This window comes from Castor canadensis, chromosome 17 (genome assembly GCF_047511655.1).
Source record: "Castor canadensis chromosome 17, mCasCan1.hap1v2, whole genome shotgun sequence".
Classification (NCBI taxonomy): Eukaryota; Metazoa; Chordata; class Mammalia; order Rodentia; family Castoridae; genus Castor; species Castor canadensis.
Genome location: NC_133402.1, coordinates 2,379,717 through 2,393,668, shown reverse-complemented (window position 1 = coordinate 2,393,668; position 13,952 = coordinate 2,379,717). Strand labels below are relative to the sequence as shown.

The 13,952-nt window shown below is 53.1% G+C and overlaps 2 protein-coding genes across 2 annotated transcripts; both read right to left on the bottom strand.

Annotated features, from left to right (window-relative positions):
• Positions 1–132: 132 nt before the first annotated feature.
• Elob (elongin B) lies at positions 133–4,481 on the bottom strand. Its single transcript, XM_020183046.2, has 4 exons — positions 4,403–4,481; positions 4,164–4,298; positions 2,617–2,722; positions 133–310 (listed from the first exon to the last, which is right to left on the bottom strand). Exons 1-4 carry the CDS (start codon positions 4,403–4,405, stop codon positions 198–200), a joined length of 357 nt encoding a protein of 118 aa, XP_020038635.1. The 5' UTR covers positions 4,406–4,481; the 3' UTR covers positions 133–197.
• A 5,803-nt stretch (positions 4,482–10,284) lies between these two features.
• LOC109698684 (serine protease 33) lies at positions 10,285–11,912 on the bottom strand. The gene is made up of 5 exons (XM_020183035.2): positions 11,897–11,912; positions 11,629–11,791; positions 11,173–11,444; positions 10,783–10,952; positions 10,285–10,575 (listed from the first exon to the last, which is right to left on the bottom strand). Exons 1-5 carry the CDS (start codon positions 11,910–11,912, stop codon positions 10,417–10,419), a joined length of 780 nt encoding a protein of 259 aa, XP_020038624.1. The 3' UTR covers positions 10,285–10,416.
• Positions 11,913–13,952: the final 2,040 nt, after the last annotated feature.

Genomic DNA, 13,952 nt, shown 5'->3' with positions numbered 1-13,952 from the left:
GACCCGGCCCACATGAGGAAACTGGACCAAATTCTCTTGTCAGTCAGTAGAGCAGGCAACCTGGTAAACAAGAACCCAAACACAAGTGGAGCAATACCCATCCCAGGGTGGAGAAAGAGGCAAGCAACCAGGTAGACACCCAAATCTTTTATTGAGGGGAATGGGCATCTGGAGGTGGGCCCAGGGGGCCCTCACCCTCACTGTACAGCTTGTTCATTGGCACTGCCTCCAGAGTCCTGAGGCTTCATCACATCTGGAAGTTCTGGTGGGCTGGAGAAAGGTTCAATGCGCAGGGCCTCAAAGGCATCATCTGTGGGGAGGAGCAGAGCTGGAGAGAGTGCTCCCACCTCCTGACTGCTAATTGTACCTTTGGGGGAAACTCATCTCCCTCACAGCCCTGACCTTCCCACCCCTGGCTGCCTCATTGGTAGCACTGAAGTAGCTCACTGCCAAAGGCCCAATCTGCCCACCCTCCACCCCCACCCATCTCCGAGGTCCTTATCCTCATCTTGCACATCAATCACCAAGTCCCTCTATGCCCATACCTACCGTCTCCACACCCTTCACCCAGACCTCTACTTCCTTCACACCTCTACTGAGCAGCCATGTGACTAAAAAAAAGACTTTCCCCTGCTTAACTTTCCAAAGGCTTCCCATCACTGAACAGAACTTAACTCCTTGCCCTCCGTGCCCTATGCAAAGCTCTTTATCTGCCTCAGGGCCTTTGCACTTGTCATACTCAGGTTAGCTGCTGCAGGGCATTTAACTCAAATGTTACTTCCTCAGAGAACCCTTCTCAGCCCACCAATAGTCACTGTACCCTAACACCCTGGGCATTACCTTGGGAGCACTTAGCAATGCCCTATTTTTTTCCTTTTGACAGGCTGTTTTGTCCCACTCCCACCCTTGCTCCAGCAGAGGAAATGAAACCCATTTCACACCTTTCTTCTACCTTGGAGACTTACTACCCGCTCCTGGCTCAGTTCTCAAATGATTAGCACACAACCCCCACCCCAGGGAAAGTTGCCATGTCTGGAGACTAGATTGTCCTAAGGGAAGGGGGTGGGGTTTGCAACTTACACCCAGTAAGAAAGGATGCTGGCTACAAATGCTAACAGTGCTGAGGTTAAGAAGCCTGAGCCACCTTCCGGCTCATCTTTAAGCTACAAATGTGCAGTGACAATGCTTGCCTTCACGTTCTCTCATTCTTGTGACTACACTGTTACCTCCCTAACCGAGCAGTTTGGGAGGGGAAGATCTGCCTCATTCTTCAGCCTGACACTGAGGGGCGGAGGGTGTGGCTCACAGTCAAGGTCTAAGAACCTAAGGCTGATCGATCACCTGCACTTGCCTCTTTGTAAGGAAAGTGGTCTGAAAATGCAAAAAGGAACTAGCCCAACACTGCCCATCACAACAGCCACCACCCTGGGCTCCACGGCCACTGACGGTTGAAAGCCATGCTAGGGGATCATGAGAAGAACAAGTCAGCTCCTTTAGCCTTCATTTTCAAACATGTTAAATGGGGCTATCAACAACGCCCAAGCTACAGTCAGTGCCAGGGTGCCTTTGTTCAGATTAGAAAATGGGCTACTTCTGGGACAACGCAGCCCTGCCTCAATTTAGGAAGATCAGATGTGCTTTCAGACCTCCCTTGCTCCCTCAGAAGGGTACCCTATACCAGCCCCACACCTGCCTTGGCACCTCCTCCCAGCAGCCCAGGCCGTGTCTGCTCCCCATGTGAGACTGGTCCTAACATTCTGCTGTGCAGATGGTGGTAGAGGTGGCTGGACAGGGACACAGCTGAAAGCCGAGGTCCAGTCAGTCATCCTCACGAGAACCAAAATGTGTTGATTGGGGGCGGTGTGCTTTCCCTCCTCGGCCGTTGCTACCTTTATTCCATGGCAGAAAAATGATTGTTTATATCCTTAGCTACGTCTCCTTAGCCATGCACACAGCTCTGGCCCCACAGCTGTATTTTTCTAACTTTACAACCTGTTTAAGTTTCCAAAGGCAGTGAATAAAACCCCCAAATCACCCCTCCCCTTTTCTTAGGTGGAAGGAAATAAGCCACTCCACTCTCTATTCCTCAGATGTCTAAAGCTTAGGCAGGGCTGTAGGATAGGGAGAGCACAAGCTCTGTCTGGATCTGATCCTGGAGCTGGTGTTCTAGCAAGTGACTTGCCCAACCGAGGCTCAATTTACTCATTTCTTAAAATGGGCAGTCGAGGCCCAACAACAAAGATGCTGGAGGATGAAGTGAGGCACCGCGCAGAGCCTAGTGGCATCTGGCTCCGGCAACTGCCTTGCAGCCCCTCACGCATTGGACTGCCTTGGTGATTTGTTCAAAAACAAGAATGATGGCAGTTCTGCCTCCCGGAGATGCTGAGAAGACTAGATGAAGCACCAGAAGTAGCAAGCAGAGTGCAGGGCTAAGCACACAGTAAGTTTCCTATAAATCTGAGCCAAGATTGGGACTCTAACAAGTCATTTGTCACAGATAGTACCTGCCCTTTGTGCACCAGGAAGATATTCCCAGAAGTCTTAGAAGACCAAGAACAGCTCCTTGAAGACCCTCTTCTTTGGCTGCTAACCAGACTTAGCAGCTCAACTCCTTACCTGCACGGAAGGCCAGGCCCACTGTGGCTGGGGCCTGTGGCCGAGCTGTTTGACTGGTGAAGCCGCACTCGCCCAGTGTTTTTCCGTCATCTAGAAGCTGGTCGTCCTGAAGAGAGAAACGGGGTCTGTGGAGATGTCCTAGAGGGCAATGTCCCACAGACCTCTGGCCAGAGGAAAGAAAGATCCCCACGTATAACCCACGACAACCACGCAACGGATCAAATACCGACTCCACGACTGTGTACAAGAACTTCCACACCAAACTCAGGATTCTGTTTTCTCAAAACTCGCCAGGCAAATCTCTTAGGAGCTACTAACAAGCTAGCCTGGAGAGAGGCAGACCTGGGTCTGATTTCCTGGTCTGCCTCCTTAAACGAGGTGGCTGGGTTTTGTCTTGTCTTGGAAAAGGGTCTCACTGTGTAGCCCAGGCTGGCCTTGAGCTTGATGCGCTCTCCCTTGGCCTTCCAAGCATGCGCCCTTATACCTGATAAAGCTGAACTTTTTTTTGGTGGGTTTGGGGTTTGAACTCAAGGTTTTGAGCTTGTAAAGCAGACACTCTACAGCCCACCTCAGTCCATTTTGGTCTGATTATTTTGGAGATAAGATCTTACAACCATTTGCCAGGATTGGCCTTGATCTGTGACCCTCCTGATCTCAGCCCCCCAAGTGGCTACGATTATAGGCATGAGTCATTGGTGCCCAGCCAAAGATGAACTTTTTGATGTCAGGTCTTCTTGATCTTAAAATGAGAATTCCTTGGACTGACGGAGTGGCTCAAGTGATAGATTACCTGTCTACCCAAGTGGGAGGGCCCTAAATTCAAACCCAAGTACCAACAAAAAAGAAGAGGAATTCCCACCTCATAGGGCACCAGGTTTCGACTTGTAGGGAGGCATGGAACACTAAGTATAGTCATGGGGCACTTAAGGGTCACAAGGGAAGCCCTCGCAGGCATCAGGAAGGAAAGCCCTTCAGAGACTAGGGAAGCTGAGGCTCTGACCTGAAGCAAAGGGTCGGCTCTCCAAGTTTCCAGGCAAAATCAGATCAATGCAATGAGGCGACCGACCTCATGCTTCTGGGAACCTTGAATCAGGGACTGATACATCTGATTCCCCAAGGAGGGCCCCAACTTCCAAGCTATCCTTACTGAAAACTAGGCTTGAAAGGGAAGGGGCTTCTGTAACATCCGCTGGCAGGTAACAAACGTCTTCTGAAGCTCTGCGTGGATCTGACCTAACGAGGGACCCGCTTATCTCTGCTTTAACCGGGTCGGGTCGCACCCCATCCAGCCCCGGGCAGCGGGATCGGCGGGCCCTCGGGCAGGCGCAGCGGGCTTCCAATGCCGGCCTTGCCATGACCTCTGACGGGCTGAGACCACCGCGCTGAGCCTCAGTTTCCCCGACGGCAGAGACTCAGGAGCCAGCAGGGCGCGGCAGTCCGGCGGGGACTCGATGCCGCGGGAGCCCCCCCCCCGACGCTATGTGACACCCCCGCCGGACCTCCCATCTCGTGCCCACGCGCACAACCGACGCGCCCGCCTGCCGCACCTTGTACAGCCGCTGCTCGTCCGGTGGCCGCTTGAGGATGCCCTCAACGATGCGCTTCAGCTCGAACACGGTGCTCGACTCCTTGGCATCCGTGAAGATGGTGGTCTTGTGGCGCCGGATCATGAGGAACACGTCCTGGGGACCGCGGACCCGCGTCAGCGTCCGGCCGCTACCCCCCCCTCCGCGCGGCCCGCCGCCCCCGGCCCGGCCTGGCCACCCCTCCCCCCGCGCCCGCTCACCATCCCGGCAGCTGCTTCTCGCTCGACGCGCCGGCGCGGCCACGCTCCGCCCCTTCCCGACAGCCCGCGCGCGGCCCAATAGGCCCTGCGCGCGCAGCCCCGCCCCGCCCACTACGCCTTGCGCAGTCACGCCCACTCGGGCGGCCGCCATTTTAAGTGATACGGAAGTGGCTTGTTCTGCGGGGAGTGTGGCAGCCATCTTGTTGCCTGGGTGACTGCGGGGGTGGCGCTTTGTCGGTAGTGGCAAAGGCCGAGGTTTCCACGTTCATGTGCCTCAGCCACATTACCCCCGCCCCGGGGGTGGGGGGACCGCTCACTCCTAGGTAGAGAACCCCATCCTCGGGAGAGTAAACTGCGTGCATCAGTCACCTGGGTGTGGAAGAGACACCCATTTTAAGGAAACATGGCAAACAAAGGAATACCAAAGAACTGATGGGATGAAGGCGGGTGAATCCAGCCCCAAGGGAGTCCAGAGAAATTCAAACTATGATCCCCGGAAGAACAAACCAATCAGTAAGGGCCACAAAAATGGAGACAGCCAATCAAAAGTGGCCTGGCCTGAAATACAGAACTTACTCTAAACCCTACCCTCCTTTGTGTACCCACTATTGTCTCGCCTTTTAATGGCATTCTAATCCATGTTGGTAAATTCTTTCACCAAACTGGCTCCCAAACAACTGCCCTTCCCTTAAATCCTTCTTCTGATTCCTCAGGGCTATCTGCCCCTCCTCCTTACGGGAATAACTGAGCTTCTATCCCCTTCACATAGGTCAGGCCAAACCAAAAGAAGGAACTTCACCCTCTCTGAGAGGTTTTGAGTGGGGAACCAGGGGCAATGCATGTGAATATTCCTTTCTTATGATTGGCCTGGGTAAGATCTCACCTTTATTAAGGACTTCAAAGATCCGACGGTCTCCTTTCATCTTTCCTGGCATGACATCTGGCTTATTCTAAGCATTTGTTGCACCCATGAGGAAAGATTCCAAATTTAGGCCCGTTTTGAAACCTTCACAATCCCTCTGGGACAGGCTCTCCCAAAAGATGACCCTAGATGGAACTATCAGGAAGCATCAAGGGGCAGAGATCAAAGAGACCATATGATTACTTGTCTCTTGGAGGGTATGATTAAACCTATCAACTTTAATAATTAAGGGAAATTATTCATGGCCCCCCTGAAAAATCCAGCCCTCTTTCACTCCAGGCTAGGAGAGGCCATGATCAAATACGCTGCCCTAAAACCTGAGACATAGGAGACTATAACATTTTTTTTTTTTTTCGGTACTGGGGTTTAAACTCAGGGCCTCGTGCTTGCAAGGCAGGCCCTCTACCACTTGAGCAACTCCACCAGCCCAACAATTTTTTTTTTTTTTTGGCATCACACCTGGAAAAGGCCTAACAACTTTTGCCATACATTTTTTTTTTTAATCAGCGAATCTTCAGCAGCTATTAGACAAAATTAGCTTTTCTATTACCCACTATTCCTGTAACTTCAGGAAAAATCCAGATGTTGTTCCCTATGTGTGAACATTCATGATCTCTTAAAAAAAGCCAGTGCTTTTTTTTTTAATAGAGCAACTGTGTGCTTCTTTTTTTTTTCTTTTATTCATATGTGCATACAATGTTTGGAGCCTGTACTTTTTTTATACATCAATCCTCATTGATATATAAAAACAAATCAACTCCTCAGTGCCAGTACTTTTATAGAGCAACAGGGCTTTAGATACGCTTGTTGCTGCTCAAAGGTAAACCTGTACTATGCTAGGGGAAGACTTTTGGGTTAATGGACCAGGACAAGTTCAAACTAACATTCATATATTAACCCACCAATCCTCTCAACTTAGAGAATGGGCCACCCAAGGATGGCGCTCAAGGGAAAATACTTAGTCATGGTCATCGTGGCTTCTCCCCTTCTATCCTCTGCCATTGGTGCTTGCCTTATTAATGTTCTAACCAGATTTGTTTCTTCTTTCCTCCAGGCTATTACATTACAAAATAGCCTGGAGCCTACATGGTGGGCTACACGGGTACCAGCCTTCTGTACAATTTTATTCTGGTATTTAATTAGACCCCGCCATATTCCCACAGACTGTTCCAGAATCCTCTGCCAGAGCAACAAATACATAGGCAGGGACGTCTTTACCACTCTACCCAGCTTGAATCAATTGCAAGATGAGACCTCTGCCCCACTAAACTATTAGGATTGGTTTTGTTCTGTCGCAGCGAATGTGGAGGAGGCCCCCATTTTAAGGAAACATGGCAGACAAAGGGATACCAAGGACCATATAGAATGGGGGAGGTGTGGATCCAACCCCATGGGAGGCCCAGGTGGAACTGAGATGGTTCTGTTCAGAGAAATTCAAACCGTGATCCCAGAAAGAGACAGCTAATCAGAAGTTCCACAAAAATGGAGATAGCCAATTGAAAATGTCTTAACCTGATGTATAAAACTTACTCAAATTCTGCCTCGGCCCACCATTCTGTCCCCTTTCAATGGCATCCTAATACATCTTTGCTTTCTCTACTCTGTCTTGGTAAATTCTTTTACCAACCCATGGCATCCAAGTCTATGACACTGGTCTGCCACATTGAAGGACCCGGCTCACCCTTTCGAGGCTTCCCAGGCGCCCATTCGGGGAGGGCATACGATTCGAACCTTCTGGCCACTGTAGTGGAAGAATGGTTCCTTCTTCAAAGTTGCTGAATCCCGTTCAAGAAGGCTTTGTGGCCTGTAAGGACCTACGAAGCCTGTTGGGCTTAGGGAGTGGTCTGGGAGCGGTTCATGAGATAGAAGAGGCCGGGCAGAGGTTGGGGTGGTGCCTCCTCCACCCAGGACTCAACCGTGTCTGCCTAGGTGCAGGTGTGCCTTGGAAAGGCCTGCTGACTTGATTTCCTAGGCTGGCTGTTTCTTCCAAACAGCCCCTTGGACACTGATTTGCATCCTCCCAAATTTCAGTTACACCACAGGCATTGGGCTGGACTTGAACTTCAATCCTCCCAATCTCAGCCTCCCAAGTAGCTAGGATTACAGGCGTGAGCCACAGTCTCCCAGCTTGAGGCTGCAGTTTGACAGTAGTTAAGAGTGGCCAGAGTCTTAACTACTTGCTTAGTGGCAGAAATTCAGTTAAGCACCTGTGCTTGCAGGGAAGTAGGAAGAATAAGATGCTACATCCCTTCGAGTTGGATTTTGTTTTGTTTTGTTTTTAGATTAGGCCCTCCAGAGGGGGGAACACATGGTACCAGATTAATCTAGTAAAAATCTGGTTTAATCCAGTGAAAACTACCCAGGGATTCTGTAGTGCACTTTGCTCATTGTAATCTATCTCACTGTAATAAATTCTCTGTCCTGAGGCATTCCCATCTGACATTTCCACTTATTTTTTGGCAGTACTGGGGTTTGAACTCAGGGCCTTGCACTTGCTAGACGGGCGCTTTACCACTTGAGCCACACCCCCAACCACATAGGAATTCTTTTAAATGCAGTGTATGAAGTATGAACTCAGACTGCTCGTGCAGGAATGCACCCACCTCTACACGTGATGACAAGTCTGCAGTGGGAACGTGGATAAGTCTCCCCAGTAAAACTCCCTTTCTTCCTTTGTTCAGAGAGACACTGAGGGTAAGGGTCCCAGATGCTGTTCCTATTGCTGGAAGCAGTACACCTTCCTTCAATCTTTTACTCCTGGTTGGGTTTATTGGTTTTGCATTCACCAAAGGGGTGAACCCGTTGTGTTCTCTTAAAAAGGTGCTGCTGTCCTGGCACTGTATCAACTTGGTGACCAAACAGGCTCTGGACTCAGATTTTTTTTTTTTTAAACTGTGGTTTGAACTCAGGGCCTCATGCTTGTTAGGCAGGGGCTCTTGAGCCTCTCCACCAGGTCCCCACCAACCCCACACCCTTTCCCTCCCCATCCATGTGTGCTGGGTGTTTTTGAGATAGGTTCTCAATTTGATAAATTCTCAATTTTTTCCTGGGCTGGCCTCGAATCTCGACCTTCCTGATCTCAGCCTCCTGCCTGGCTGGTCCTGGAGTTTGAACTCAGGACTTTGCTCTGGCTAAGCAGGGGCTGTACCAATAGAACCATGCCTCCAGCCCTGGGCTCAGATTCTTGCTCTGTAACTAACCCTGCAGCTTTGGGCAGTTAACCTGGGTCAGATCTGGTTTCCTCCTCTCTAACAGTGACAGTCTATAAAGCATATAGAGCCTCACCATGCATTAGCACTCATTACCTCTTTCCTAAGTTCACGTTTCTCTAGCATCCTCTGGTTCCTTAGGAGCCCCTGAAGTCCCTTCCCTTCATGTGACTTCCCTCACTGGGCCTCAGTGCAAACCCCCCACCACAACCTCCACCACTACAGTCTCCCAGATTCTCACCTGGTAAGTCAGGTTCACAGGGAAGGGGTTAAGGCTGTGACCAGGTCAGAGGGCAGAATGTGGCTAAGGTAGTCCATGGGCACCTCCAGCTTCAGCAGGGCAGGTGACCCCTTTAAGCTGGGCCTTACTGGCAGATGGGAGAGCAGCACAGAGCTGAGAAGAGCTGACACTTTACCAGCACCATACGCTGTGGCCCCAGGAAGGGGCTGAGCGGACAGGGCCACTGCAGAGTATGAGTTTCGGTCTACTATCATGCGAGTTGTGTGTAGCCTCAGCTGTGACGTTGGACCTCATTTTTCTCAGCTGACAAATAGGGAGCCTGCCTCACAGATCCTGGGTAAGTAAAGCCCCTTCTGTCTCCCCTCCCCCAAGGTGTCCACTAAAGGTGTGACAGGAAGAGTGATTTTTTTCTCATTAACTGGGCTTCCCCCTCCCTGCCCAGCTGTGCTTCCCCTCTAGCTTCTGGGGAGCCCTCCTTGGCTGCCTGGCTACACCTCAGAAATATTGGGCCCTCTGGATGGGGACCCATTACTCCAATCACAGCAGACCCCTGACTTGCTCCTGTCTTGATGTCGTCTCATGTGCTGCCCTTTGGGGAGGCTTCCTGAAGGAAGGTCAGTTGGCTAGCCCCAGGCTGGGAGAGAGATGAAGGGTGTGGGATGAACTCACAAAATGAAGCAGTGAGCAACTGGCATCACCCAGCAGGGCCACCAGGGTCCTGCCACAGGTGTGCCAACAGCCTTCTGCAGACTAACCTACCACGGCCGTGCCCTATCAGGACACCTTACTCCCTGATGACCCCGCAAAGAGTGGACTGCTCTCAGCCCCAGGACAGGGGAAGCAGCTTTGAGTTCCACCCCTGCACAACCTGACCTGACCCAGCAGTGACCATCTGGTGCAGTCCACTGGCTTCACAGGGGAGGGAAGAAAGAAAAGGGAGTGAAAGAAGCTCCCTGGTGCTGGGATTACAGGTGTGCACTACCACCATCAGTTCTATATTAGTTTTGCAGCTGTCTGTGTAACAATAGCAGCTTAAAACAACACAACTTTATTAACTGTTGGGCCAAAAATCTTAGTGGGGGGCAGTCTCAGCTGGCTAAAGTCAAGGGATTGACCAGGCAAAGCTCTTCTCTGGAGGCTAAGGGAGAATTTGATTCCGAGTCTCCAGGGTGCTGGCAGAGCTGGGTTCCTGGTGGCTATAGGTCTGAGGCTCCTGGTCTTTGCTGGTTGTCAGCCAGCTATCAGCTGCTCATGGCTGCACACAGTGCCAGCAATGGAGACTCTCCCTGGTCTTGAATCCCTCTCATCCTGGTATGTGACTGGTTTCCTCCAGGAAGTGAGAGGCACACACATTAGATGGGCCATCCATCAGCTGATGACCCATCTTGGGGTGCCCCGTGCCCATTCCAGGCCAGAACTAAGGAGGCTAAATACAAGCCAGGAAGGGAGGGAGGAAATGCCAGCACTGGAACACACAAAAGATCCCTCAATGACAGTTGGTGGAGTCAGAGTCAACGAGCCCCATGGAGGAGAGGAGGCAAGGAGATGGACAGATGAGTAGCATCCAGCATCGGGTCAGAAGGGCAGGTTCCTAGGTAGGCCAGAAGGCTGAGGGGCCAAAGTGTCAGGGTCTAGGACAGCATTAGAAGCTGAGGCGAGCCTGGATCCAGGGGCTGTACTTGGCTACGTTGGTATAGACACCTGGACGGTTGGGCAGGGCACAGCCCTTACCCCAGCTCACCACGCCCACCAGGACCCAGCGCCCAGATCGCACGCAGGTCAGGGGTCCCCCAGAGTCACCCTGCAGGAGAAAGGTGATCTTAGGTCCCAGTCTGTTCAAAACTTCTGAGCAGCTCTCTCAGGTCCGGTTCCCTGGGGTTGTGCCACTGGGTGGAGGGCTGGGACCACAGCCTGGAGGTTTAATCCGCTGGGTCCTGGGTTCTAGGGAGGTAAGGAATTCCAAGTGTGAATTCCAGAGGACAGCAGTGGCGGGGGACAACAGACACACCTGGCAGGCATCCTTGTGGCCTTCGAGGTAGCCAGCACACAGGTTCCCTGGCTGCACTATGTGCTCAGCCTGGGGCACATCAGTGCCCACGTGGTAGAGGCGGTCACAGTCTCGTGAGTCCAGCAGTGGCACCCTTACTCCTTGCAAGGGTCGCCACTTTGGGAGTGGCACTGGAAGAAGAGGAGAGACTTCTGAGAGCAAGGCATGAAGCAAGGTGCAGTGGGAGTGGCCAGGGCATCCTCAGTGAGCCTGAGTCCAAATTGCCAGGCTGGGACTCCCTGAGTCTGACTGGGCCCTTAAAAGTGGCCCTGGGTCTTGGATTGAGGCTGTAAGGGTTGGGGTTCCCACACAGATACACAAGGGGGCTCCCGCAGTGCCTCCATGCCTTACCTCCTGGGCGAAGGCTGCCCCAGCCAGTGACCCAGCACTGTGAGCCGGGTGATGCGTAGAAGCCAGGTGCAGGCAGGCAGACAGGTTGGACGCGGGCACTCAGTGGCACAGGACGGCGAAGCTGCAGCAATGCCAGGTCACCCTGGGCCTTATCCTCAGCGTAGTCCAGGGGCAGCATCACCCGCCACACAGGTGCCAAGAGTGCATGGGGTGACATGAGGCCCAAGCGCAGTGCCCCCAGGCGCACGTGGTACTCGGATGGCAGTGACCATCTGCACAACAGGTGTGGGGGCTACTGACATCACCTGGACCTCGACCTTGGGGAGGGTGGGGGGCCCAGTCGCCCAGCCCACTGGGAGCTGGCCCCGCCTCTGCCTTCCCTCCAGGCAGCACCCCTGCACCTCTCCGGCCTTGCTTTCTCTGCGGCCCAAGTGAGCTCCTGGTGGGGAAGCTGACCTGGGGAAGCAGTGCGCTGCTGTGAGCACCCACTGGGGCGCAACAAGTGACCCTCCGCACACGTGGGCCCCACGGTGCTGGATGCTTGCCTGCCATGGCCACTCTCCATCCCTGGCATCGTGGCCCCCCACGATCCGGCTGGACACACGGGGCTGCCCGCAGGCTGTGAGAGGACAAGCGTTGGCCCAGAATCAGGAGCCTGGGAGGCAGGTGGAGGTGGGGAGACAGGGCCAGGGCCCATGAGGGGCTGGCTTTGAGACTTCCTTACCTGCCGAGGACTTCATCCTAGCAGCTGCTGCAGGAGGAAGGGGAGAAGGAACTGGATTAGGGACTTGGTGTCAGATAACGGGGCAGGGTGGGGGCGTGTGTCAGATATTAAGAAGGAGGTGGAACATATTTGTTCCACTGACCTCACTGCAGGATTCTGTGCCATTGGTCAACCTGATTTAACCCTTCCTAGAGCCCTGTGGATGGCAGGTGAGACTTAGGCTCTATACACAGCACACTGGGGCTTGGAGAGTTCAAAGTCAATGGCAAAGAGGACTCAGTTCCTTGGAATTAAGATTGAATTATTCCAGGGTGCTCTAGGGCCACAAAACCTGGAGAAGGGTGAGGTGGGCAACCTGGAGCCGGGGTCCCTAAGGCCAGCGTCCCTAACCCTTGCCCTAACTCACCTAGTACAAGCAGGAGCAGGACCCAGAGACGGAAAGTCCCCCTCATTCTAGCTCGCGGGATGAGCTGGGTAAAGGAAGCACTGCCCAGGGCTTGGACTCTGATCTGGAGCCAGTGGGGAGTAGAGAATCGTATCTTAGCTCTGGGCCATGCCCCATCCTCTCCCCAGCTCCATGGTCCTTCTCCCTGCCCTCAGTTCCTGTCCCTGCCACCCAGGCGATACATCCTTTCCTCTGCACGGGCCCTGGAATGCAGCCCTCCTTCCTCTGCCTGAGATTTGGGCCTTCTAGGCCTCAAAGGCAGCCCTAGAGTCTCATCCTTTTGCCTCCATTCTCCATTTCCTTTACCCAACAGCTGCCTCTGTCCAGCTCTGGCAGCCCCTGGACTGTGATCTCACCCTCACGGTCTGGTGCCCTCTCTACTGAGGGCCAGGGGAGGACCTGGGGGCTTAAAGGGCAGAGGAGCCTAGCCAGGCGATTTTAACAGGGCCAAGGCGGGGCTGTGGCTTCACCTGACCAACCTCAAACAAAGATGCTTTGAGCAGTACTTTAGAGGTGGCAGGAAAAGGACACCAGGTGCTGAGAAGCGGGGGCAGGGAGAGGGGGCTGTGGTCAGGCTGGGGAAGCTCAGGAGATCTCTGGCAGCTCATCTCTGAACCTGATCCTGCTTCCGGTGCTCAGTCACTGAGCTTCTGAGCGGTATTGTTCGGTCCGGTAATCCCAGCTTACCTGGACCAGCTGGCCCCAACACAGAGCCCAGACCCCAGACCTGGGCCTCAGACCCCAGCCTGCCTAGTCCCTCCTGGATCCCAGGTCAGCATGAGCTAAGAGTGGGGATGATTGGTTTAAAGTCAGCAGCACCCTCGACTTGAGCAGCAGCGGGAACGGCCATGACCCTAAGAAACAATACTTTATTTGGGGTGGCCAGAACAGAGAAAGGCTCCTGGTATGGGGTGAGGCCAGGAGATGTTGGGGACAGGGGGAGGTGACTGCTCTTTCCTTAAGGCCAGTGGAGGGCTGGGACCAGGAGCTGCCCAGGGCCTGTGAGTTCTCTTAGGTTTGCACACAGTGCTTGCTGTCTGGCAGGCTCTGCAGCCCTTCTCTGCCTGGTCAGCTCCTCCCTTTCCCTCGGCCCTTGCTGCATTGCTTCCTGCTTGGGGTGCCCACTTGCCCACACCATGTCCAGGTTCTGATTCATTCACTGGAGAGGGATTGATTTGCATCCGTTTGTCTCCTCTCTGCCCCATGAGGCAGGGTCTGTGTCTCTTGCTCCTGTATTGCTCAGTTTGGGCTGCCATGGACAAAATGCCTCAGGCTGGGCAGCTTAAACAGAAATTTACTTCTCAAGGTTCTGAGGGCTGGGAAGTTTAAGATCAAGGTGCCAGAAAGGTCGGTTTCACTCTGAGGCCTGATATGTGACCTCTACCTGACTGTACCGACCTCTGCGTGCAGAAGGAGAGGGAGAGAGAGGGACTGAGGTCTTGTCTCCTCTTTTAAGAACACTGATCCTGTGGGATCTTAGCCACACTCTTATGACTGATTTTATTTACCCTGAACGAGACAGTCACTGAATATGGTTGTCCTCCTGCCCCAAACTCATGAGAGTTTAATTGCCAGGTACCAGTGACTCATGCCTGTAATCCTAGCTACTTG

Excerpts from the sequence above, each read along its gene's own strand:
- LOC109698684 (XM_020183035.2), bottom strand. Across the intron at positions 11,445-11,628 it reads GCAGCGCACTGCTTCCCCAG|ATGGTCACTGCCATCCGAGT; the intron begins GTCAGCTTCCCC and ends CCTGTTGTGCAG. Across the intron at positions 10,576-10,782 it reads GCCACAAGGATGCCTGCCAG|GGTGACTCTGGGGGACCCCT; the intron begins GTGTGTCTGTTG and ends TTTCTCCTGCAG.
- Elob (XM_020183046.2), bottom strand. Across the intron at positions 2,723-4,163 it reads ACGAGCAGCGGCTGTACAAG|GACGACCAGCTTCTAGATGA; the intron begins GTGCGGCAGGCG and ends TTCTCTCTTCAG. Across the intron at positions 311-2,616 it reads GGGCCTGGCCTTCCGTGCAG|ATGATGCCTTTGAGGCCCTG; the intron begins GTAAGGAGTTGA and ends TCCTCCCCACAG.